At 39.2% G+C, this 24,161-nt stretch overlaps 1 protein-coding gene across 5 annotated transcripts in view; it reads right to left on the bottom strand.

The window, feature by feature from the left end:
* Window positions 1-411: 411 nt before the first annotated feature.
* Window positions 412-24,161, bottom strand: part of SPATS2L (spermatogenesis associated serine rich 2 like) — a 77,121-nt gene continuing 53,371 nt past the window's right edge. For all 5 annotated transcript variants that reach the window (XM_033064648.1, XM_033064652.1, XM_033064651.1 and 2 more), the window contains 7 exons: window positions 23,262-23,462; window positions 22,716-22,851; window positions 10,698-10,756; window positions 7,184-7,293; window positions 6,608-6,710; window positions 3,627-3,844; window positions 412-1,754 (listed from right to left, as the gene is read on the bottom strand). In XM_033064648.1, coding sequence (XP_032920539.1) covers window positions 1,359-1,754; window positions 3,627-3,844; window positions 6,608-6,710; window positions 7,184-7,293; window positions 10,698-10,756; window positions 22,716-22,851; window positions 23,262-23,462 — 1,223 coding nt within the window. In that variant the 3' untranslated portion in view covers window positions 412-1,358. The remainder of the gene's footprint in view (window positions 1,755-3,626; window positions 3,845-6,607; window positions 6,711-7,183; window positions 7,294-10,697; window positions 10,757-22,715; window positions 22,852-23,261; window positions 23,463-24,161) is intronic.

The following is a 24,161-nucleotide window of genomic DNA, read 5'->3' as shown; positions in this document are numbered from 1 at the left end:
CTAAGGAAGTGTGCAGTCAAAACAGAAATTAGGCAGAGGAAATTGGTAAAAAGCAATAGTGAAAAATCACCTAGGTGTAAACTTTTAAAGCTACTCAAGTGTCCTCCTGCTCTTACTGACCTTTACACCTTTCAGATTCTGACACTTACACCAACAGGTCACTTGACACCAGCTCTGCATTCTGACACCTTACTAAGTTAAAAAGTAACTTACTGTAAAATGTGTTCAGCACGGAGGTGGCTCACATGGCAAGGTTGTTTTGTGCGCTGTGGCATTAGAATCAAGCTAGAAGCAAAAGCCTAGTCCAGTCCAAACTCAGCTGAAAGCCTCCCACTGATACCAGTTCCACTACACAAATACAATTTGAGTAAGAGCACAAGGTTAGGCACTGCAAAGCAGCAAACACCAGAGTATTTTAGAAAGATTTTAATTATTTGGAAGAAACAGGTTTTCTGAAGTACAGACTCAGAACATAAAGACTAAGTAATTTATTAGTCATAGCTCTTGTTATGGACAGATGGTTCCTACAGCAAAAATATAGAAAAATAATTTGAATTCAAGTCTAGAAGACCTGCAACTTTTTATATGCAAAAAATAAATCCAACTAGTCATAGAAAAGTGGCTGATAAGGATGGAGAACAGGGCTGTGCATCTGAATAGCCATTACTATATACATTCCAAACTTAAATGAGCGTATTTCCTCAGCCTCATAAAAATAGTTTGTCCATGAAAAATACCAATATGTAATACATTTAATACAATTTATACTTGAATTTAAAGATCTCAGATTATGGAATAATAAGCTAAAATCAAACAAATTGCTTTTTCAACTCTTCTCATATAGAACAATACTCTCTGTGTATACAGTGTGCATGCATGTACATGTATACACGCACAGAAAGAAAGAGGTGTATAGAGATTTGCTGAAAAATTCTACAAGATTATTTGATTTCATCGCAGACCACAGCATACAGACTTCCTGGGATCCTTCTAACACAGGGTGTTCTATGAAATAATAATGCTGACTGGTAAAACCACATATCTACAACAGGATTTTGCTATTATGAATTTAATTATCAATTTATCTTTCCAATCTAGATTTCATTTCTCTAAGAAGTAAATGCTGCTTTGGTAAGATTCCGTACAGTCATGACAAAATAAATGTGAACATACTGGGGAAAGCCTTGAAAGTATGATTTAATTTTGATAATTAGTAAGTAATAAAGATACTGACAAGTTTTAAGCAGCAAAAGATTTAAAAGACTATGTTCTGACTTACTTTCTTCACCAACAAGCTTTTCGAGCAACAAACTATAATGAAGAGATTGAATTTCTCTGCCTGCCATCACTGTGACATTTTAAGCAACCAAAGTCACAGCTGGCACTGAAAGAACAGTGGCATCAGCAGAGACCTCCATCCTTGCAGGACACAAATTGCATTGTGACACCCTGCCAACGTTGTCTTGGAAAGGCCTGTGCTCTGCGGTGTCTGGTGTGTGATGCTTCCGTCGGGATTTCTCCAAATGCGTTGGATTCTCTGTGGTCCTTGCAGCTGTAGACTGCTCTTGATTTTTCATCGCTCCTTTATTTTTAGATCGAAAGCTGTTATGCTGCTGCCTTCTGTGCTCAGACCTGGAACCACTCTTTGTATTTTGATCTGCCTCATTACTGGCACCTTGTGACTTTTGAGATCCATTGAGCCGCATGTTTTGTTGCTGAGGGTTGAATCTTCGTCTCTGGCTAGAAGGCCCATTCTACCCAGAAAGAAATTGAATAACTGTTAGATTGTCTGAATCCTTCCAACAGGCCAAGAAACACAGCAGTCAAAATTAACAGTGTTACTGTTAGGAGGGAACAGGAGAGGGAAAACACTAAAAGGTCTTGATTCTTGATTGTTACCAGAGTCTCTTTATAATATAACCAGAACTATGAGTACCATCCGACATCTGAGTAGCCTGGAGATACAGATGGCAGGTTCATCACTGATGCCAAGTAAAAATCTGCTGTGATTCAAGAGAATACAGAAAAAGGGGATGAAATTCTAGACATCTCAACAGCAGTTGCTGAGGGAAGAGATCTGCAGGTTCTGGTCAACCGAAATTAAATGTGAGTCAGCAGTGCCCTGGCAGCCAGGAAGCCAAGTGTGTCCTGGGGGCTATGAGGCTCAGCATTGCCAGCTGGGCAAGGGAGGGGATTGTCTCACTCTGCTCTGAACTGGGAGGGCCTCACCTTGAGTGCTTGGGGGCAGTTCTGGGTGCCATGATATAGGAAAGACATTAAACTATCAGAGAGTGTCCAAAGGAGGGTCATGAAGATGGTGTAGAACCTTGAGGAGAAGCTGTGTGAGAAGCAGCTGAGGTCACTTGGTCTGTTCAGTCTGGAAGAGACCTCACTGCAGTCACAACTTCGTCGTGAGGGGAAGAGGAGGGACAGGCACTGATCTCTGCTCTGCAGTGACCAGTGACAGGACCAGAGGCAATGTCCTGAAGTTGTGTCAGAGGAGGTTTAGCTTGGGTATCAGAGAGAAGTTCTTTACCCAGAGGGTGGCTGGGCACGGGAACAGACTCCCCAGGGATGTGGTCACAACATCAACCCTGCCAGAGCTCAAGAAGTGTTTGGACAATGCTCTCAGGCATGTGGTGGGATTTTTGGGGGGTCTTGTGCAGGGCCAGGAGTGGGACTCAGAATACTCTGTGGATCTCTGAGCAGTTAAGAAGTACTGAAGAACTTAATACTGACTGATTTTTTTCCAAAATAATGAATATTGCTTTCCTAATGAAGTGTTGTGTAAGTACTACAGTATGACTGGAGGAAGAACAGACAGTCACATGTAACTGCAAGTCAAGTGAAGAATTCCTCATTTTGGAAGACATGTCCATTGTGATATTTTGCTCAGAGGATACTTTGGTTCTTAGTGGGAAGTAGCTGAATTATTTTTATTTGCATGCCTGACAGGACAGGTGATTCCATACATGCACTGACATTATACACTGTCTTTTATTTCCCATCAGGCATTTACTTGAGCCTAAAATCCCTACTGGGACAAAATTCAGACCAACTTTAGTGGCAGATTTACCTAAGAACAATAGTACAGGAACATTCTAAGGTGCTAACACAACAAAATGTAATTCATATATATGATATATATATGTATATCATATATGTATAATATAATGCTATTAATATAGCACAATACTATAACCTGTATTATAGAGCTTCTGAAATACTAAGCTTTTAAAACCTGGCAGGATTCTACTTTCAAAGTGTATCTAATAATTCTTCTTCAACAGCACATCAACTGACCATTTATCATGGACTAAATGTTTCTCCTCTATAACAGTTATCTATAATGGAGGGGTTTTCTTTTTCACTCTATTACTGCTAATAGACACTTCTAAACAGACAGCTGTCTTTACTAATATGGTATTTCTGGTATTTTTACTTTGTATGTTCACACTGCCTTGAAAATGAATCTGGAAAATATATGCTTACTATCTTCAAAAATTACCAATTAATTATAGACCACAAACCCCTTTTTGATTTTGTATTAAAAACTTTCAACACTACATATTTTTCTGAAAGTTTTGAAGTAATTTCGTTTAGTTCATGATTGATTGACATCTTACCTGTTTATTTGTGGGGACTCCTTGAGAAGCAGATTCTGTAGGATTGGAAGGATAGCTTTGTACTTTAGTGCTGGCTGTTTTATTATCAGAGTTCTTGGCATTACTAGAGGACTTTCGGTTGTGCGTATTTTGCTTGCCAGTTGTTGCATGTGAGGTCATTGAAGAGAGCACTAAACTACACGGTGTTCTTGAGGAATAGTTGTTCTTTGGGTGAGAAACTGAAAAAAAAGGAATTATGTTTTAACAGTTTAATGATCAACATCTAAACAGAAGACTGTATTCTTACCCTGCTTATAGTTAATTTTGGAAGCATTGTTTCAGTCTCACTTTAAATAACGAAGTAAGCTAACTATTGAAGTAACTTGGTTGGAGTCAGGCCTGCGAGTCTGCCTCACTGCAAAGCACTTCTGGAGATAAAAGAGCCAATGTGCTAGCACTGCATTAAAACTGGAAGGACCTGGCAGAAGGCCAGGCTTTTGGCATCCAAGAGAACCCATCTAAAGCAAAGGGTAAAAAAGGCTCTTCTGTATCATGGGTATCTACAAAAACTGGAACTGAATACCAGTGCACTAATCCACTTCATGCAGATCACAGCAGTCTGCACCATCAGGAACCACTACTGCCCATCTCCATATATCCCTACTCTCTACTTCTCAGTATTTTGGGATCACCTAATTTACTAAGCACTGTTGTATTTGGATATGAAATGCACCCAAAAAATCCTTGATTCCTCTGTGCATTTTTTCAAGCTGCCTTTGCAAAATGGCCCCCAAGCAGTCTTGAAGAGGATTCTGAGACTAATAAAGTTCTTGACTTTTATTTGCTGTCCTGATTTTTCTGATTATGGAACTTTTCTCTTTCCTTCTGATACAGATGACAAATTTGAGGTTCACTCCAGAGAGACACCTGTTGTTTTTATCTATTTTTTCACTTCTAGTACAGAGAAAGAAGATGAGGAATAATTTTAGTAACTAAGCATTATCTGTTAGGTTTTCTAAAGATCTTAGTCACTTAGACCAAAATCAGCTACTTCTCCCACTAGGTGTCCTCTTCAGAAAAACAATGCAATGATCTGCACAATGAACTGAATTTTCTCTCCTGAGTTCAGTAAGGGTAACCATCCCTGAATTCTATTAATTCTCTTTCATCTAAAACAGACTGCTGAACATGGAAACTCATACAAAACGCCAGATGCTTGTCATAAAAATGTGTTTTTAACAAAAAAGATGTATAAGGAAAGGATACTGGATGTTCTGATATATGTCAATCCAATTATTTTTGTTTCTTCCTGTCCTTCATTTTGAGTATATGGTGTCTATGATCTCCTCATGCCAGAACATTCCTTCCTTTGCACAAACTCTGTGGGTTTGGTTATTGCTTTTGTTAAAGCCCTTAGGAGTGGCTGTTCTTGGCTAATAGGCCTTGTACAATCTCTTGTTTGATGGGTATTTGCAGCTCCTAGCAGGGTATGGGCCTCATTGAGAGATGATGCTAAGAGAAACATCTTTTGCACTGAAAAGCTCTTGTCAAAGACACCAATCATCACAAGTTGCTCATCTAAGGTCACTGAGGGCAGGTATAAGCGAAGTCCATCAGAGAGTCAGTGCACTATCAGTCATTTCTAGGATGACACTGCTCCCCTGCTAATAGCTGCTCTTTTGACTTCACTGACCTGATTTAAACAGGCCTGCATCAAACTATGCTTTCGTAATGCTTTACTGAAATGAGGCATAAATAATTAACTTGCAGAATTAACTGCAGCTGGAAGTTATTTAGGAAAGTAGTTCAGTGAGTTTTAAAAAATAGTCTATGGTTATATTAATAGCAGCTGTGGTATTATTAGTCAAGATAATCTTTATGGAATTTTCAATCTCTAATGCTTCAGGGTATTAGATAGGGTCTATGAGGTGACTGGAAACAATTAGATGCATTACTGGGAAGTTTATGTCTTCCTCTGAAACATCCTGGGTTGGTTTCATTGAGAGACAGGATATGGGATTAGATCTTCAAAGTGTTCTGCAAAAGCAGTTCTTATGGTCTAATGAGTTAAACTGCTTATGCCTTCAAGCAGCCAGTTCTTAGCTGTGCAGTCAGAAGCTTGTATTGGCAGACTGTGTAGTACTTTCTCCATTTTCTCTTTCTAGGAACTGCTTGAAAACATTTATTATTTTCCTTCCACCAAGATGCACTTGTTCAGTATTGTTTTACCAGGTTTCTTCTAACAGAATACCATAGGACAAGGTAACAAACATACTGGGCAAAGCCTTATATTATTTACTTTGTTTTAGGGGAAAAAGAAGCAGATGAGAGATGAGAAATAGGCTCCTATTTTGCAACAGGGACATGATACTTGAAGCAAAAAATGTGAACCCAAATTTCCAAGCAGAAGGACAGATTATTTAGAAACAGGAGCCTGGAGAAAAAAAGGCTGAGGGGAGAGGTTACTACTCTCTAGAACTACCTAAAAGAAGGCTGGGGAGCAAGGTGGGATCAGTCTTTTCCAAGCCTTAGTGATTCTATGATTTGGGACTCTAGATGGCTCCTGAAAAACCCAACGAATAGTGAATATAAAGCTGGGGAATTCTTAGCAGGAGAGATCTGAATTGGTCTCATTACATTATGCTCACACACAGAAGCTTCCAATTTACTATTTATTTATAAATTACTGAATTTGTGTATTCCCCAGAGTTGGGATCCTCTTTAGATTGAAAACTTCAACTCATCTGAATAATACCTGGAAATCTCTGACAAAGATGGTACTGTGCACCTGCAGATGGAGTGTGCAGCCAGGCACAGTGAATCTAACATGTTGCAAACTGTAAAGTTGACTCGTGTGTGTCCAGCAGTCCTGCTGCATCCAGAGACACCACTCATATTGGGCTTGCTGCACACTCGCACACTGGCAGCACACGTGCTGTCAGCTCTGCTGAACAGGTATGTTTGTTCTGAGAAATTTAGTGAGAGGGATCATCAGCACTTACTTTCTCCACAGAGCTGGATCTGGGTCTTCAGCTGCTCTGTATCACAGGAAAATCGGGCAGACCTGCCCAGCTCTTCATCATATTTCCGTTCACTCACAAAGTGCTGCAAAAATAGACATGTTAACAGTGATTTACATTCTGAACAAAACACTGTATGGGTGGGAAAAGAGCCAATAAATACTTAAGTTCACTTTAAGGCTCCACAAATTCTTGACCCTGCCCTGTTCACAAGACTTCTGTGCAGAACAGTATTTTCACATCATTACCAAATTTTGTCTCACAGCCCAGTGATGGGTGGATCACTCCCACACTTGGGAAGTGGGTCATTTCAGCAGAGAATGTATGTTTGATCAGTGAACCTGAAGCTATCAGGTTTACTTGCTGAATCTTCTCTAGTAGCATCTGTACACAACTCAGAGGTGCTACAATGCTTTAAGAAGCTCCATTTTCCCTATGGAAAGCTATTTACCCCTTGGTCCACAGCAGCAATGAACAACCTGGGTATGTTAATGTGACAACTCTTCGTTGGCATTTCTGAAAATGGCTAAAATACCCAAGGAGAAGTGAAAGCCTGACCTTAATTTCAGCCCTGAGTTCAGAGAGTTGTGCTTCAGCCATCTGACTGGCTAGGTCTGCCAGCCTCTTCAGCTCCTCTGCTTTCTTCTGCCGAGCAGTCAGGATTTCCACTGCCAAATAACAATAGTCAGTCATTAATGCTAGGAAGGTAAATTGCTCTGTAATTTAATAGTCTTTGGGCATTAACATGGTACATCCCATGTGAGACAAACACATGGACCACTGAATTCAACTGGACTTCCAGTATAGTATTTGCAAAGATTAAGTTGATCACCATATTTCACTGATTTTGAGAAAGATCTGAAAATGGGATAGCTGTCAGAAAATCAAAGTTAAACCAATCCTCCAACATTCAGACAAACAGGGGCAAAGACCTGTTGTTTTGAGTTTTCCAGTGTTTTATTTTGAAGCACAAAAACAGGAAGCCTTCCAGAAACATGGAAAGAAGCACTGCATTGAGTCACCAGCCTGTTTCTGAAGACATGCTGTATTTGATTTATACAGAGGAATTTCACTTCCTCTGAAAAAAATCTGTTCGTATACAGTTTATGTTATCGCAATTTTGCTTTCACATATGGAATACACACTTTTGCCATTTCAAACCAGCACTGAAGGCCAACTGTCTTTATGAAAAAAGTACTAAATATTCATTACTGCCTCTCTTGTATATTCTATGTAAGGAAGGGGTGAGTAATTATATTCTTATAGGGAAAGATTACTCATAAACCACAAAGCAATAGCCTACTTGTACACAAGATAATATGACATTACAATTTTGGTGGAAATACATGCAAACTATTACCTAAATGGTGACTCTGTAAAAACTACAACTGATCAATTGGCTGATGGGATCAGTACTTACAGCAGAGAGGAAACAACATCTAAATGTAAAATAGTAACAATCATGGTCTTTTGTCTTGAACTTACATTTACAGTCAGGAGGAGTGGTTCTTAATGTAAACTATCCTAAGGACACAGACTCCACCACAGCCATACAGATTTTGGTTTCTTTGCCTTCTTTTTGCCACAAATTTCCACAGCACACTTGACAAGTCATGTAGCCAGCCTATACTTTTAATGCTATTTTTAAAGGTGAGAATTAATGATATTTCACAGACAGTTTGTTTCTCAACCCATTATCATATATTTAATCAGAATAACACTTCTTTTGAAAGTATTGTAGAGTCAATAAATAGTTTGGCTGGAAGGGACCTTTAAAGGTCTCTAGTCCAACCCCTTGCAATGAGCAGGGACGTCTTCAACAGATGGGGGTTGCTCAGAGCCTGACCTTGAATGCTTCCAGGGATGAGGATCTCCCCTTCTCTGGGAAACCTGTTCCAGTGTTTCAGTACAATATTCAGTACTCATGTTTGAGTACAACATGGTCCAACAGGCACAGGGAGACACAGCTGCACCTGCACAGCTTTGTGGGAGCAAACAAGCTGTGTGACTGCAGAGGAGTGTGTGTCACACACAGCAGGGAAGGAAGGCAGAGGGTGGCTGCAGTTCCTTTAGCCCTGCTGGTAAATCTGTGCCTATGTTATTACTTATGCTAAGAACAGTTGCTATGTCCCCAGCTGCTATGTTCTATTTCATTTTTTGTAGAATATGGTCGACGAGAGTGAGGAAATTTTATCACATTAAATGAACAATTTACCAGGTGCTTACCTTGTCAACAGTTCTGCTTTACTGCTTATTCTATGTAATGCTAATATTGTTCCTCCCCAAGATCAATATCTTCTTTGCTGAAGTGACTGCCCAGACCATATGATCTCATCTCATATGGCATTTATTTCCATGAGATGCCAGCCATATACTCATGTTTAAAAAACTCCCTGAAATTATCATATTTTGAATTTTTCCTAGTGTTGACAGTACGAATAAGATCAGCCACTGTAAAACAGTCCTTGAGTGCAGCAAAGAGATATGAAAATAAATAATATTTTAAATTTTGGTTAGCATGTTACAGTCCTGAAACAACTCTCTGCCTAAGTTTCTGAAGGCACTTTACAGCCAACAGCAACCTTGAGAAAGCACACTGCTGGAAACAGGTACTGGGCCATCCATTCTCCTGCAGGAGCTGGCAGGAAAACAGGGAAACAGAACATGCCATGTGCAAATGCAGCACTTTGCATGCTGGTAGGCAGGAATTAGGTTTACTTTCTACAAAAATTCCTATAACTGGCAGAGATTAATGAAGAGGCCCTATAATACCATCAGCTCTGGACAGTGGATTTCCAAAAAGTGGTTTTGTTTGTGCAGTTAGGGCTTAAACCTGTGTCTGCTGATCAGTGGGAATTCTACCATCATTTTTCCTGGGAATGAGTGCATGCTGTGTAGCTGATTATGGCTACCTGGTATCTGCAGGTAAACAAAACCTGCTGATACATATCCCTCCATAAGTCCTTCCCAGAGAAACACAGAGCTTCAAATTCACACCTCTTTCGTGTTATTCCTAGAAAATTAGCAAATAAAATTCAAAACACAAACTTTGCAAATCTCTGCTGTTTTAACTTCATACCTTCTAGCTTCTACACATATACAACTGCAAAAGACTTGGACAGCAACACAGAATTTAGAGCATTTTTTTCAACAAAATTTCAATTAGTATTTTTTTGTAAACTAAGTGAGTTCTAAATGCAGATGAAGCATTCAAGAATGTTAAATATATTTGTGATCCTGTTTGGAAGGATCTTAAATTCACAAATCAATAAAAGCATTGTATGCATTCATAGCAAGGACAGGAAAAGTATCATTCTAACAATGCTTTGGTTACTCTTCAATTTCTTGCTTAGCATTCTCTACTGAAATATGTCCCACTGTATTTCCTGGGGGTAAATACAAACACTGTATCTTGGATGGAGTGTAAGACAGACACTGTGGTATCCTAACACAAGGCTCACCTTGCTTTTACTCACCCCAAAACAGAATATATATACATGAAAATGCAAAAACCAGACACAACATGAAAGCCTGGAATCAGATCAACTCCCACAGATTATTAACAAAACAGACTGCAGTAAATACCTGGTTTTTTATTTTTTAAATTGTTCTAATTCATAAGCTTGATCACTGTCCCTTAAAGCTATGCAAGGCAACACAATAACCTACTCCCCAATTCCAGTATTCTAACTTATGTAGATGATATAAGCAAACAAAGAGTGACTGACAAATGGAAACAAAGTAATTGAATAATCATAGAAATGAGGCGAGTTGCGGGGAAAGAGCAGTCAAAAAGCTATGATAAGCAAGCAGAAGGAGTAAGTAATTTAAATCTAACTCTGTATCACCTTTTGGTTTACCTTAATTTCATAATACTGAAATTTTGATGCACAATCCTCATAAAAACTACCCTGGCACATCAAAGCTGTATCTGACTATACATATAGAGTGAGAGGTGATGGAATGCTGCAAACCAATTTTATGGATAGAGTAATTTTCTGCCAAACAAAACAACTGTTTCAAAAAAATTCCAAAGTATTCCAAAATTTCCCTGTGTATTTTTTTTACTTACTGGCTTCTTCTTTAACTTTATCAATTTCTGCCATTAATGACACTTCTTTGTCTACGATGCTACAAAAGGAAAAAAAGAAAGAAAAAAGAATGATTTAATTCATGCTAGAACTCCATCAAAATCAAAAGCTCTAACTACAGACCACACAGACTTCAGACATTAATAATGGGCAGTTTTGAAATAACTAAGACTTAAAAAACTGAAGTTGAAGAAATACCTAGGCAAGCCAGTTACAAAAAAAATAGTGATAATGAGTATGTGCTGCTTTACACAAACAACTCAATGGCCTTCCCTTGTATCTGCACAGATGTGGAAATCAATCTGATTCAGCACAGCAATCCTCAAATGACAAAACACTCTTTCCTAATTACACCAGATATACCATTGCTGCTACCCAGATTAATATACCTCAGGTCTCGGCACAAAACTAAGAATGAAACAAAATTAAAGATGTGTGGAATGAGTTCCTTTCCTTCCTTAGAGATATTTTTGCAAAATATGTCAGGGTAAACAAGAAAACGGTTTATGATGTATGTAAGCATTTAAGTATCTGCATAACAGAAGTCAGCTTCCTTGCCCCCTATTGCCACCACGATTGGAAAGGACTTGTTCCACTGTTACCTGGCCTTCCTAAAGGGAATATGTGCCTCTCCTTTACAAATGCCTGGTGTGCAATCCCTGACTTTTAAACTGTCTTTTAAACTGTCAAAGTGCAACTAATCAGGTGGGTCTGCTGAGGGGAGATTGCTCACATTATGAACGCAGTGCATTGTCCAGTGGAGCAACATCTCTGCAGAATGCTCTTCAGGGGACAGTGGCCTGGTGTGCCATCCTGTTCTCCCCTCACTAGATTATTCCTAAAGTTAAATTCACATTTAATAAACACCACCAATGTTAATGGTCGTGTTTGCATAAGTGAGCGAACTCAAGCAGCTGGGGGGAAAATTGCAAAAAGTAGGTCAAACATCAGGAGTACATCTAGGCACACACTAGGGACAAGTAGAACTCTCAACCCTGTAAGTAAAATCAACCTTAAACATTAGCTTTTGTACCCAGTGAAGACACCGAGTTACGTGTGAACAGGCTTCTACTGAAGGAAGACATTATAGGAAACTTAAACCCAAAACATTTGTCTAGAACATCCTTAGCAAGAAAGGGAAGATCCTCCAGAGTTCAGTGGGCAGTAAAGAGAGACAGAAGACTTAGAGAGAAATATTGACAGGTCCTTAACTAAAAGAGGGAAAGATTGGTGAGCAGGCAGTGCGGGGAACACATGGCAAACACACAGCTGACAACCAAACATTTACCAGCTACAACATTTTCAAGTGCCATTCATCCTTCCTTGAAATCTTCCAACCAACCTCACACAGAAGGTTTGCAACAGAAGCTCTGCAGACGTCTGTCCTTGAATTTTCCCAGTCTTCCATGCCCCCTGAAGAGGAGGAAACCTTTACACTGCCTCCCAGTAGCCAACAAGAGGGACAGAAGCAGGCTGGCTGATGGCAAAGCTTGCAGCAGGACAACACAATTGCAGTGTAACAGATTTTTTTGTTTCATACATAGAAACAAGACAAAAATTACTGTTTCAGCCTGCCAGATCGATTTAGTGTGACCTACACAGCAGAGGAAATAAAACAGCAGGGGTTTTTTTATGGTAGAGCAGATCAGTTAAGAGGCAGGCTCTGACAATGGAAGGACACGCTTATTCCAGTTGGCACTCAGTATTCTCCAGGCATAAGCATTAAGCTTGAATGCCAAATAAGCAGGTGATGATTCCAGCTTGCTAATCTAAATAGTCATAGCTCCTCAGAATAAATCTAGTTTCAATTAGCTTTTGTAACTGCATGGTTAAATAAACTTCCTTGACTTTCACAACAGGTGGCTGAAATTAATCTTGCAAATTTCTTACCTATCCTCCACAAAGAGAAATCTAGTTATCTTTAATACTTCCTCTTAAATTGAAAAAACTGCAGATTGTTGCCTGTTCCATCTCTGTTATCAAAGTGCCTCCCGAGTGCACTACACAGGTTATATAAACATAAACTTTTGTCTGGAAAACATATTCAAGCAACAAGGTCACAACAGCAGAACTCATCAGAGGAGTGTTTTAGTGCAGCTCATTGCAGGATTGTCCTCTCTGCACTCTAACAATTGATCCTTAGTAAACTGATGGCACCTAACATTTTATTCTGACCCCAAATAAAACCACTTTTAATACCAGAATGAAAACAAGGCCATAGCATTCCTATATTTATCATATTTTATGATAAATAAAATACACTCCTAATGTTTCACTTTGGTCTCTGACAAACATTTCAGAAAAGTGTTTGAATGTCATGGTAGTAGAGGAGACAACCAACGAATTTAAAGAACAACCACCTGTGTACTTCCTTTCTAGCTATAAACTAACATTGGAAAAAGAATAATACAAGAGAAAACCTGTTTGGTGCCCTTGTCTATGTAAGAAACTTAAGTTTCTTTAATAGCCAGACCTTGAAAAGGTTTTCCTTCCCTGAAGACAATGCAGCTGTACTAATTTATATCAGCAGAGGACATGCACTCTCTCTCTCTTGGCTAAAGGAAAGGAACATACTAATTTTCATCTGGAAGCATACAACCACATTTCTCAGCTTGGAAACCATAAACTGCCATATGTCATATATGGGAAAAGTTAATGTTTCTTTAGAAATGTCCTAGGCCAACCAGCACCAGCAAATGCAAAACAGAGCAACACTGCTTCCAACAAGGATTTATCAAAGTTACAAACAAATGAAAACAACAGACGGAAAACTGGAAAAAAAACCTTGGCCTGGGGTTGGAAAAAAGGACAGATGACAAGTACAAAGAGAAAACTTAATGCTAACATATAGAAGGAGAAAGGACAGGAACAGTGTGGAAAAATCAATGGATCAAATCTTGCCTCTCATTTCTGCTAGTATCCCACTGTTTCCACACAAAGGTCCAACAGTCAAACTGAACAGCTCCTTAACTTGTGAGTTCAACCATTTTTAATGTATTTTCTGGAAAAATGCCCTACTCAGCCTCAATACAGTGATTGTGATTAGACCACAGCAAAAGCGTTACTGAGAACTGCTTGAGGCTCAGCATAGCAATACCTCCCAGGAAGACATTTTCTTTTAATGCTTCTTAGTGTCCATTTGGCACTAAAATGTTGTATAAAGCTGGTACAGTCCAGTGCACAGCTTGCAGCCATTGGTGTGCTGTGGAGAACTAGAAACTGAGTGCTACAGGAACTTTCTGCACACTCAGGTATGACCAGACTTGAGCTCTAGCAGAGCAAGGAACAGAATTCATTTCACATCTAAAGACCTGAGGGAAAACATTCAGCTAATTCCTTCCTCTCCAGTTATGTTGTTTATCTTGGGTTTTCTATAGATGTTTGGAACCAGGTTTAAAATAATGAACATACTACTTTAGCTGATGTTCTCAAGAGTTCATTATCTTGTCGATTTTTTCTGATTACTCTGAGCACTAAAAATCTGAAAGGCATGGCTGAAGCCTGCCTTTTCCTTACCTTGAATATCAATATCAACACCTGAATATATTCCCACATACTATTTGAGACTCTGATGACAAACACCTCAGAACCACTTCCTTCTTTGAATGCACTTGAATTCAAGCCCTAATCATCAGTTCATAGGTTCCCCTGCTGCAGTAGACCAAACATGGGACTAAATTCTCCCCTTCACCGACCAGGTTTAGGACAGATCTGAATCAAGTCAGCTTTATCTCTGTGATTGATGATACAGAAAAAATTAGAGTAACATTACTATCTCTTTCTTTTCTGTCTCCTTTCACCACAACACCTGTCTCCTGAAAGAACTTATTCTTCCTTTTCTTACTCCTCATGTTTTCAGGATCAGCACCATATCACTGTTCACCACAGGTGAGTATCTGCAGTTTGCAGCACAGGATTTAGCACTGTTTGAGCTTAATATCCAGGTGAAATTTTGAAGTGGAGCTCAGAAAGGAGACAATATATAGAGGGGACATGGCAAAGCAGAGGCTTAACACAGAGGGCATGCAAATGAGACACAGCCAATGCTCATGCTGTAAAGATATGAGATGCAGCAGGAGAGACAGCAGCTCTCTAGGAATCATTTTGCTGAAGTGATTTTGTAGGCAAAAACGTAAGTGCCTTATTCCTGGTCAAATGAACAGTACACATGCCTTGGCCCTACAGAGGCTGGCAGGATTCACACCAGTGTACAATGGAAAAAGAGCTGCAAAGGCCAAACTACAATGAGCTATTGGCACAGCAGTGATGGGGCAAATTATGCTGACAGCTGCCTCATTTCACAGTTTCATACTCAGAACAAATTCTGAATTTGTTCTGACATTAGTGGAAACAAATTAATCTTCCTCTAGTTTACAACATGAAATCTAGTATTTGCACAGTGCTAAAGAAATTATATTTTCAGTCAGCTGCAATACCTCCAAATCCCACTAAAATGATTAAAGTTATTAGTGCCTCTTGAGAAAAGCTGGTTCAGATTGCCAGGCTGGCTGATTTATAGCTTTACTGATGAGAATCACAAGGTTTGCATATGACCAGAATCTTCTCTTTCTTTCTGCCTCTTCCAGGAATTATGACAAACCTATTGTGCCTGAAGAGATGGGGAAATAAAAAGACCAAGCTGACATGGAGGCAACATGCTGACAGAGCTCACAAAGGTAAGGCCCAGCAGCATGGCATAGAGGTTACTGTTAGGCATAATTCAAATGAGTCCGTTCATAACCCTGTTAAAGACCTCAAAATGCCAGTTTTCTCCTTGGGATGTTTAATAAGCTTTATTCTCCCCTGAAGCAGCTTTGTGCACAGTTTGAAAATGATTGTTGTTCTGGACACTGAGGAAGACAGTGTCAGCTGTGGCATCCTGAATAACTGCAGCAGGGCTCTTCATCTGGAAGGGGGAAAAACTATTTTTTCCTGGGCATCATCTGGGGGCTGGTTCAGCTAGAGTGCTGCTGAACACTGAGGCACAATCTGAACCCTTTTTTCATGAGGAAGGGAGTTAGAGTAGTGAGACACTGTTGGAGTCTGACAGTTTAGGCATCAACAAAAATACAACATACTCCAGTGATGTTGCTCTGTCAACACTTTGGAACAGACCCCAGTAGCTCCTTGAAGCTATACTGATTGACAAGCTGCTGACAAGCCCAAGCAAGTTTGAGGGATGTTAGTACAGTTACTGTCTCTGCTGTATTTGAGCTGAGGTTACATGTAAATTCGTGAGATGGTCCTGATAAGCTCTGCATTGGTCTTTAAGTATTATGCTTTCTTTCTTGCATGTATTTCCCTTCTAGCATGAACATACTTGACCCACAAGCAGTGTGAAAAGACAACTGATAAGAATCTCTCCAATTGTGTATTTCACAAAAGAATCCTGCATGTCAATCTAAAAACTAGAACTGCCCCTGTCAAACTTTTGGCACAAGGAGTTAGAGTGATGTGATGAGAATGTAAATATAAAGCTCAATCACCTGTACTAGGTGACTACAAGTGTTACAGGATTACTGACTAGCCATGCTATTTTGTAACTGGAGAAATGATACTTCAAGTTCTCTTTATATTAATAGGAAATATATATATATATCTACTGTAGAATATACCTTGTTGGAAAAGAGAGTAGATGACATATTTTTCAATAATGCAGCAGATTACATTCTTCAGTATTAGTTCAATATTATTTAAATGTTCACAATGTTTGAAGGTTATTTGATCACCATATTAGCATATACACAATGTTTACGCAGATTACATGATTTTTCATTCTGATCACTAGTACAGTTTGACAATAAGAAGATAAACAAAAGACAGCATAAATCAATTTCACTGAAATTCTTCCCTCTGCAGAGCAGTCTAGTAGAACTGAAAATGACAAAAGGCTTTTAGTTATTCAAGTTAATTTTGTGTAATTTTTTATCTACCTTCACTAATATCATTCTCTTTAGCAGCTAGCGAGCACAGTGATCAGGTAAATGCACCACAATTAAAGGTCTATTTGCAATTTTCTTTTAAGCTCTCTTTACAAACAATTAGAAATTTATTGCCTCATCACAAAAACCTCTTTAAGCTAAAAACTGACACAGAAAATCTTTTCCTGAAAGAATATTTCTAAATTTTAGTTTTTTAGAAATGAAGGCATTGTCTCAATTCGCCAGTTTTAACAATGGTGAGTATGAGTTGCACCATGGCTCGTTAGCATCCTGCACTTTTTTACACAAACTTGTAAAGTATTTCTTTCCTATTTGAGTTTCAGTTCTGAACTGATTCTTGAGGTATCTGAATACCTTACTGGTTTTATATATTTTAGTCTAAACACACTCCAGCAAGAAGACAGTTGTTGAGTTCCTGCTACAGAAAAGAGGTAATTCCCAAAAGCACATTGGAAAGCGGCCTCAAAGAAAGGTCTGGCTTTTTGGTGGAATGTCAGTTGAAATTTTTCAAGATAATTATTCTCTTTTTGTGTTTAGTAAGCTAGATTTCTCACTAGTCTGACAACAGTGAGATCAGAAAGGAGATATTCATTTTCATCCACAATGACATGCACAAAATCAAGAGTCTACCTGCACAGCCTCAAAACCTGCATGTTCTGTGTTTTACTGAGGATGAAAAACACACCTATGAATGACTGGGAGGGAAGAGGGCACCATAAAATATGGACAACAGCTAAGAAATGTAATCCACCTTTGAATCTCACCTCTTCAATCTAGCTTCACAAACTTGATAAAATAATACCGTGATGAAGTAAGCAATTGTAAAAGACCAAGAGGTCAGAAGGGGGACACATATCTCATTGAAACCTAACTCCCCTCAGTTCCATGAGCTCTGTTCTTGCCACTAATGCACAGCAAGGGTGGTCCCAGCCTGCTGGAGGTCATGAGAAGAGTGCCAGCACAAGCCCCTCTCCAGGTAGGTATCCAGCCTGGGGCCAGAGCTGTTGGATCAGATTCTCCCAGACTGCCCAGGCAGCAGTGCCAGGGCCCAGGGCCCTTGGTCAAAGCACTGATCTTTGAAGGTACCTGAAAACCCAGCAGAGCCAAGGAAACCTGGATGCAAGGAGATTCTCTCCTCTGTGCTGACAAGGTTAAGGACTGGATCGTGTGACTGATGGGCAAACAAACATCACAACAAACTGCAAGAGGATTTGAAAACCCAGACTTTAGGAGCATAAGGACTACCAAAGGTCGGCTGTCAGACAGACAGAAACCTCATAAGAACTGCCTGGAAATGGAGAGAAAAACAGCAGAGAACTCTGTTCAGTGTAAAGCAGTACTAGTCCTGGCCTTTCCAGCCATCTGCCCTTCTCCAAAGCACCACAGCACAAACAGGCAGCTCTCATCTGGTACCACTGATTCTGGGCTACAGCTGACAGAAAACCATCTTTACAGTTTGCCAAGTAGGGGTCCCAGGAAGGGGCAACTGTTCTCACTGTGAGCACTGGCACCACTGCTTACTACCCCACACTGAGTCAGTGTAGACATAACTATGTAAGTACAGACATAATGCTGTTCTTTTACGTTACTTCTTCCCCTGTTCAACCACTCCTCTACTTTAACTTAGAAAACAATACAAAAGCTGCTTAATTTTCCCCAAACATACAGCACATGCTTTCTAATTGTTACCCTGAATCTATTTTATTTCTAAATTGTCAGTATTGCCAAACTCCATATTCCCAGCATGATGTCAGAATAATTTTTTTATCTAGCCTATGGTAAAGCTTTCAGCTGCTTTTTCTTCACTCCAAAAATTCAGTTGTGTTGATTTTCAAGCTCTTTACACAGCACTGGACATACCAATATGTCAGAAAAGAGTAGAGAAGCTTGTATTTATGTGCTTCAGTTCTGCATGCAGTGTAATTAAACCTGGTTCTTGCTGCTTTCTACAGACTATTTGTGGCTGGCAGCAGACCATACGGGCAAGTAGCAGATGTTTCCTTTTAGTTTTCCATATGACTGTATGAATGCCCAACATGTGAAAATTATTTTCTGGCAAGAGGTGTTATGGGGAGCTGTGGCTCCTTTTGTGCTCTACGCATTTCGCTCAGATTTCCTGGGGCTCTCCTTTTGTCCCCAGGATGGTTATTCAGTCTCTTGGTGGAAAAGAAGGGAGAACACAGTTAATGCCTGTAGGTTTTGAGCTTGGCAACAAATATCTCAAGTGCACTCTAGTGAAAGTTCATTTAGCTTTTTTAACCTTCCTCTGCAACTGAAGGACTATTTGGCAGCCTTCTTTTCTGTGCTCTGCATTACTGTGGGACATGGCTACACTGATATATTTTATATTGAAGAAGTAAGGGGAACACCTTATGTTCTCACTCACACAAAAGTATTCCTGAAAACCACAGACCAAAGCTGAATGCAATGAGGAGAAATACTGGATCAAGAATACTGTCAAGATTTTTCTCCTAAGGAAAAGCCCTTCAGCTTGCTTTGCTGAGTGCTCTCATAACCTTGGGAAAGCAATGTCACAGAAAGCCCAGCAAGAGCAGGGGTGACCAGAGTGCTGGATCACAGCAGGAGCACAATCCACATGAGACTGCAAAAGACTTCTTGTGGGGCAAAGTGCCCCGCCTGGTCCAGCCCGTGGCTTGTAAAATGCTAGAGTGTCTTCTGGCATGAAAAGAACTGAATAAATGCAAGCTGTTATCACTTCTGAGCACACAGATAATTAGTCCAGTTAGCAGAAACTTCAGTGAGGCTCTTTAAGAAAGAAGAAATGAGCCCAATGCAATGTTTTTAAATAAACATCTTGCTGGGATTGTTATTTGCCCCATTTTACTACAACATCAAAACTAAAGTAAGCATGGCATTTTCCCCCCAAGCCTTCACAGGGGTTCATGGCACATCTGCTCCCTAGCACTGTTTTCCAGATTGTGGGAGGGTGTCCATTATTTTGCCAGGAGACTTCTTAAATAGCAGCATAGTACAAGTCCAGGAGTAACTTCCCTATTGGTTAGGTCAAGCTGTAAAATACTGAGCCAGAGAGAAACATGGATCTTCACTGGCAGCTATCACTCCTAAGGTTCCGCTGTTAAAAGAAGTTCTTGTGAATGTTTTTGCTGAAGCTTTCAGGACATCTTAGGCCACATGTGCTATTCATTTAACTCCATAATAATGGTTTCATTTACACTCTGGAAGTAGGAGGAAGATACATGATATTATCTTTGCAATCTCCATTCTTTCTGTGATTGGTAAATAATGGAAAGATTTAAAAAAACCAAAACAGATCATCACAAAGTTAAAAATATTACAGACTCTTGCAATGCAGTTTTGATACTGACCTCAACAGCAAAAAAGGACACAATAGTGGTCTTATATCCTATTATCAAAGGAAGAAAAATAAACCCAAAAGAGACAAATTGGTATGTGTTTCAGCATTCAGCTGCAATGCAAGATAAAAGCGTCTGACTTCACTTAGCTCCACTAAAACCCCTTAGGTGGTGACAGCTGTGTGTAACAGGAAAGTGTTACAGTATTGAGCTCATTCCAGTATTCCTGGCAATTCTGAACACAGCACTTGATGGCTCTTGTATCTGCTGTCCATCCCAACCAGCCTACACTCCAGCAGGAACTTGGAGAGACACTTAGAAAAAGCTTTGGAATCATGATCACAACAGAGACCTGACATCATGCCCTTGCTTTGGCCACTCCGTAGCATTCTGGGAACAACAGTTCAGCTGAATTCCTTCACTTTTCCATGACAGGCCAGTTGACTGTGTCACAGTGAAACTCCATGCCAAAGGAGGGCAATAAATACGCTCACTTAAAACCTTCTCCTCCTGCTAGCACTGGGGATGTTTTGTTCAATTTCAGAGCAAGGAAACTCCCATGTAAGTAACACACACTAAACCCTGCAGCTCAGGAATACAATGGATCCTTGTATGAGGTCTGAAGCTGTATGTATCATTGGTTCAGGTGATTTCTACCCAAATCCAGTAAATTTACAGCAGTTGTTAGGGGCTTTTTGGAAACGAGGTATTAAAACAGCTGTGTCCATCTTCCTCAAAGTTTAGGCCACAAGATCATATGAAATATCACAAAATTCTCTTTAATTTTAGCAAAGAAGGTGTTAAGTCAGGCAGTTTACTGTTTAAACAAAAATTCCCCTTCATTCATTTGAAGAAAAACCTAAATGTTACACTTATGAGCTGCCAAAAACAACACAGCCAGCACTGAGATTTCCATAAACATCTCCTGACATTGTACTGTCCTCGTTGCAGTGCTATGCTGAGGCACAAATATTCAGACCGCAGATCTGTTACATCCCAGAGCTTTCAGCAGACTCCGCTTCAATAATTTTTAGGCACTGAAGCTGGTACAAGGCAAAATTAAATGAAGCCTATTGAAGAGTTTTCCAGGCTATTTCCATCATTTTAAGTACTTGCATTTACAAACTCTTTTGGGATATTTTAGTATTAGGCAATACACTTTACTGTTTTCCAAACTAAAATATGAATATATGAAAAATGAAGAATTTCAGTCCTGAACTTACTACCTCCCTGCACTTTTAGATCATGACAGAATTCTAAGTCTGTTCCATGACCAGAGTGACAATTGCTTAAAGACTGAATTGCCTGAGACTGTCTGCAGCCAAGGTGAGACATGCCACATAAGGTATTTTTAACACTGCTGCCAAATACAAAAAAAGTGAGTGAACTACACAGCAACTACAGATTCAACTACAGTTTTCTCAGAGAAAAGGTTTCCTCAAAGAACTACTAAAAAAGTGCAAGGAGTTGATGAACTCTGCTCAGTTTTCTAACCCAACAATCTTATTGCTACATTTAAGTTCATAAACAAAAATCACTGTAATGGATCCAGAACAATCCTGACTTTACCAAATTTAGTACAACGGGTGATCACAGCTCATATTCACTGGAGAGACAGAAACACAGCTCTCCCTGCTATACAGGAAAGTACACTGGGGGCTCACTGAACCAGTATCTTCCCCAAATTCAGCTCAGCAGCACTTGGATTTTCTGCCCATACAGAAGTGGAGCCCCAATGGCCCTAAAGTTACTTTAGATGCATCTTTGAAGACAATGAATACAATACTGAAGTCCAAAGTTAACAAAATCCTGCCAATACTACTGCTCTTTTATAAGATACGCTCATGAAACTGACAAATACTGTGATTGAATTAAAGGGGAAAGGTTTTTCACTCTTTTCTGATTTGTAACCAAGTATTGCACATTTTAACATGATTTCTTCTACTTACTTCAACACTATCTAAGGCATAGGTTTTATATGACATCTATACTTAACCAAGGCAAAGCAAAACTCAAAGCAGAAAATACTTTTCTATGACAAGAATATACCAAATATGCAACTTGCTACTACAGCAATTATTTCTGCTATAAGTTTTGAAAGGGCATAGATATACATGCTGAAGGTCAGCAGTAATCAAAATTACAATGGAAAAACAGATTAAATAAATAAAAAATGAGGAAAAAGAATTAACTACAGATGCAAATTGGAAATTAAGTGATGGATGGGAAACTTAGAAGGAACTATGAGAGAAAGTTAAGAGAACAATGGTAGTATAAGAAGCAAAGATGATGGGACATGAAGAGACAGTAAAGGACTGTCTGCCAATGGAGATAAGATCAAAGATTCAGTATAGAAAGAAGAGCTTTAAAGAAGGTAAAAGAGACTTCAGAAAATCCCAGACAAGATATTTAGAACAGCTTTCATTTGCTCATATATATTGCCGCTGAATCTGATACAAAAGAATTAGGTCAAGATGGATAATTTAGAAGTAAAAAAACCTGAGTTTCTTTCAAAGAACTTTATGTATGTATACAATACATGCATATATTACTTCCTGGCTGATGAGAAGTGTCATTACTGAATGGCACCATGGTTTTTTTTCAATGAAACCAAATGCTGCAAACAAAGAGGGTGTGAGTGACCCCTCCCCACTAATGCCAGTGGCTTAATTAGTCCCTTTTCTAAGTGGAGCTGATGGATCTCTGCAGCTGATTTACCTACCAGCTGTGTAATTCTGCAAAAGCAGCTTTGATCTTCTTCACTGAATTATCCACTTCCTCTTTGATCATCATACGGTATCTGGTTAGAGAAACAGTGCAACGTTGCAAGTCTTTTACTGACTTTTCAATGTTTGGCCCTAAAATAGAAAACAAAAATTGCACGGTAGTCAGAAAGTTAGTTTTAGTTTTCCTGAATGAGGCACCAGGAATAGTTCAACATATTTGCCCAGATTAGAATGAAGTGGTTATTCTACTGAAGTCCATAAAACCAACTTTTCCACAGTCCCTCCCTAGTGCTCTTCAGTTTCTAAACATGTTTGCTGAAATGCATCCCCCAAATCAAATAAATATTAGAAAGGCATTATTAGTTTAAGTTATTCCGTTTAGTATGTTAAAAAGACCATAAATTGTTTTATTAATTTTGTTATAATTCTGCTTCTACTTTCCAATACATCTCTTTTTTACTTATGTGAATTCAAAGGTTTTTTTCCTAGAGGCCTCAGCTGTTTTTTGACCTTAGAACACAGCAACCAGAGACCCAATTTACCTCTTTTTTTGACTGAATCATCTGTCTTTGTTTCAAGTTGGGTTGACGCATTGGGTGATTTAACTGAGGAAGATTTTGACTTTGGCCTGCCTAGGTTACACTGGAGTTGAACTGATGACTGAAGGGGCTCATGCTGTTCTACTCCATTCACAGTCTTTGGGTTTGATTCCACAGATACTCTCTGGCGTTCTCGTTCTCTGTCTGCAAGAAAGCATTAAGAAGAAAACAGGGAGCTGTAAGATTAAGAAAGGTATGAAGCCCTACTGTTAAGTCAGAACGACTTTATGGTGACTCTATCCTGGCACACATTCTACAGAACCTCAGGGAGCTATGACAACAAATGAATTTGTTTTGGTAATTATACACTAATTGGAACACTTCCTTATTTCAACAGTGTATAAAAGAAAAACCTCAATAAAAAGATTAACTCTCATGCCAATAGGGAAAATGCCTCATAACATAAAAAGCATGCTACCCATTATAATATTTGCCCAAATAGGTATATATATGTAGCACACAAAAAATGTTCCTAATTTTATCAGCATTTTAAAAGCACTGATTAAACATTCCTACCTGAAATACTTACCTTGCCTGACTACAGATTTCTATCAAAAGCTGCTGCTAAGAGAAACCAAGCAGGAAATGAAAGTATGTCAAAGATTAAGCTCCTGGGTTCAACAGCTTCAGAGGGATAAGATAACAATGCCTGAGCCTGTTTGGCTGCCACAAGACTACCTGGTTTCCTCTTTTCAAAACTCCAAAGGGATTCAAGATACCAGCATCATAACAGAGGAACAAGCAGCCAAAACATGATGGTGAAAACTGACAGGCAAGGCCAGCTATTACTGCCACTGTCAATTTTAGTTAAGAAAACAAGCACAGAAAGTGTTTTGTTGTGTC

Source organism: Catharus ustulatus, chromosome 7 (assembly GCF_009819885.2).
Source record: "Catharus ustulatus isolate bCatUst1 chromosome 7, bCatUst1.pri.v2, whole genome shotgun sequence".
In the NCBI taxonomy this organism is placed as follows: Eukaryota; Metazoa; Chordata; class Aves; order Passeriformes; family Turdidae; genus Catharus; species Catharus ustulatus.
This window is presented reverse-complemented; position numbering and strand designations above follow the sequence as displayed.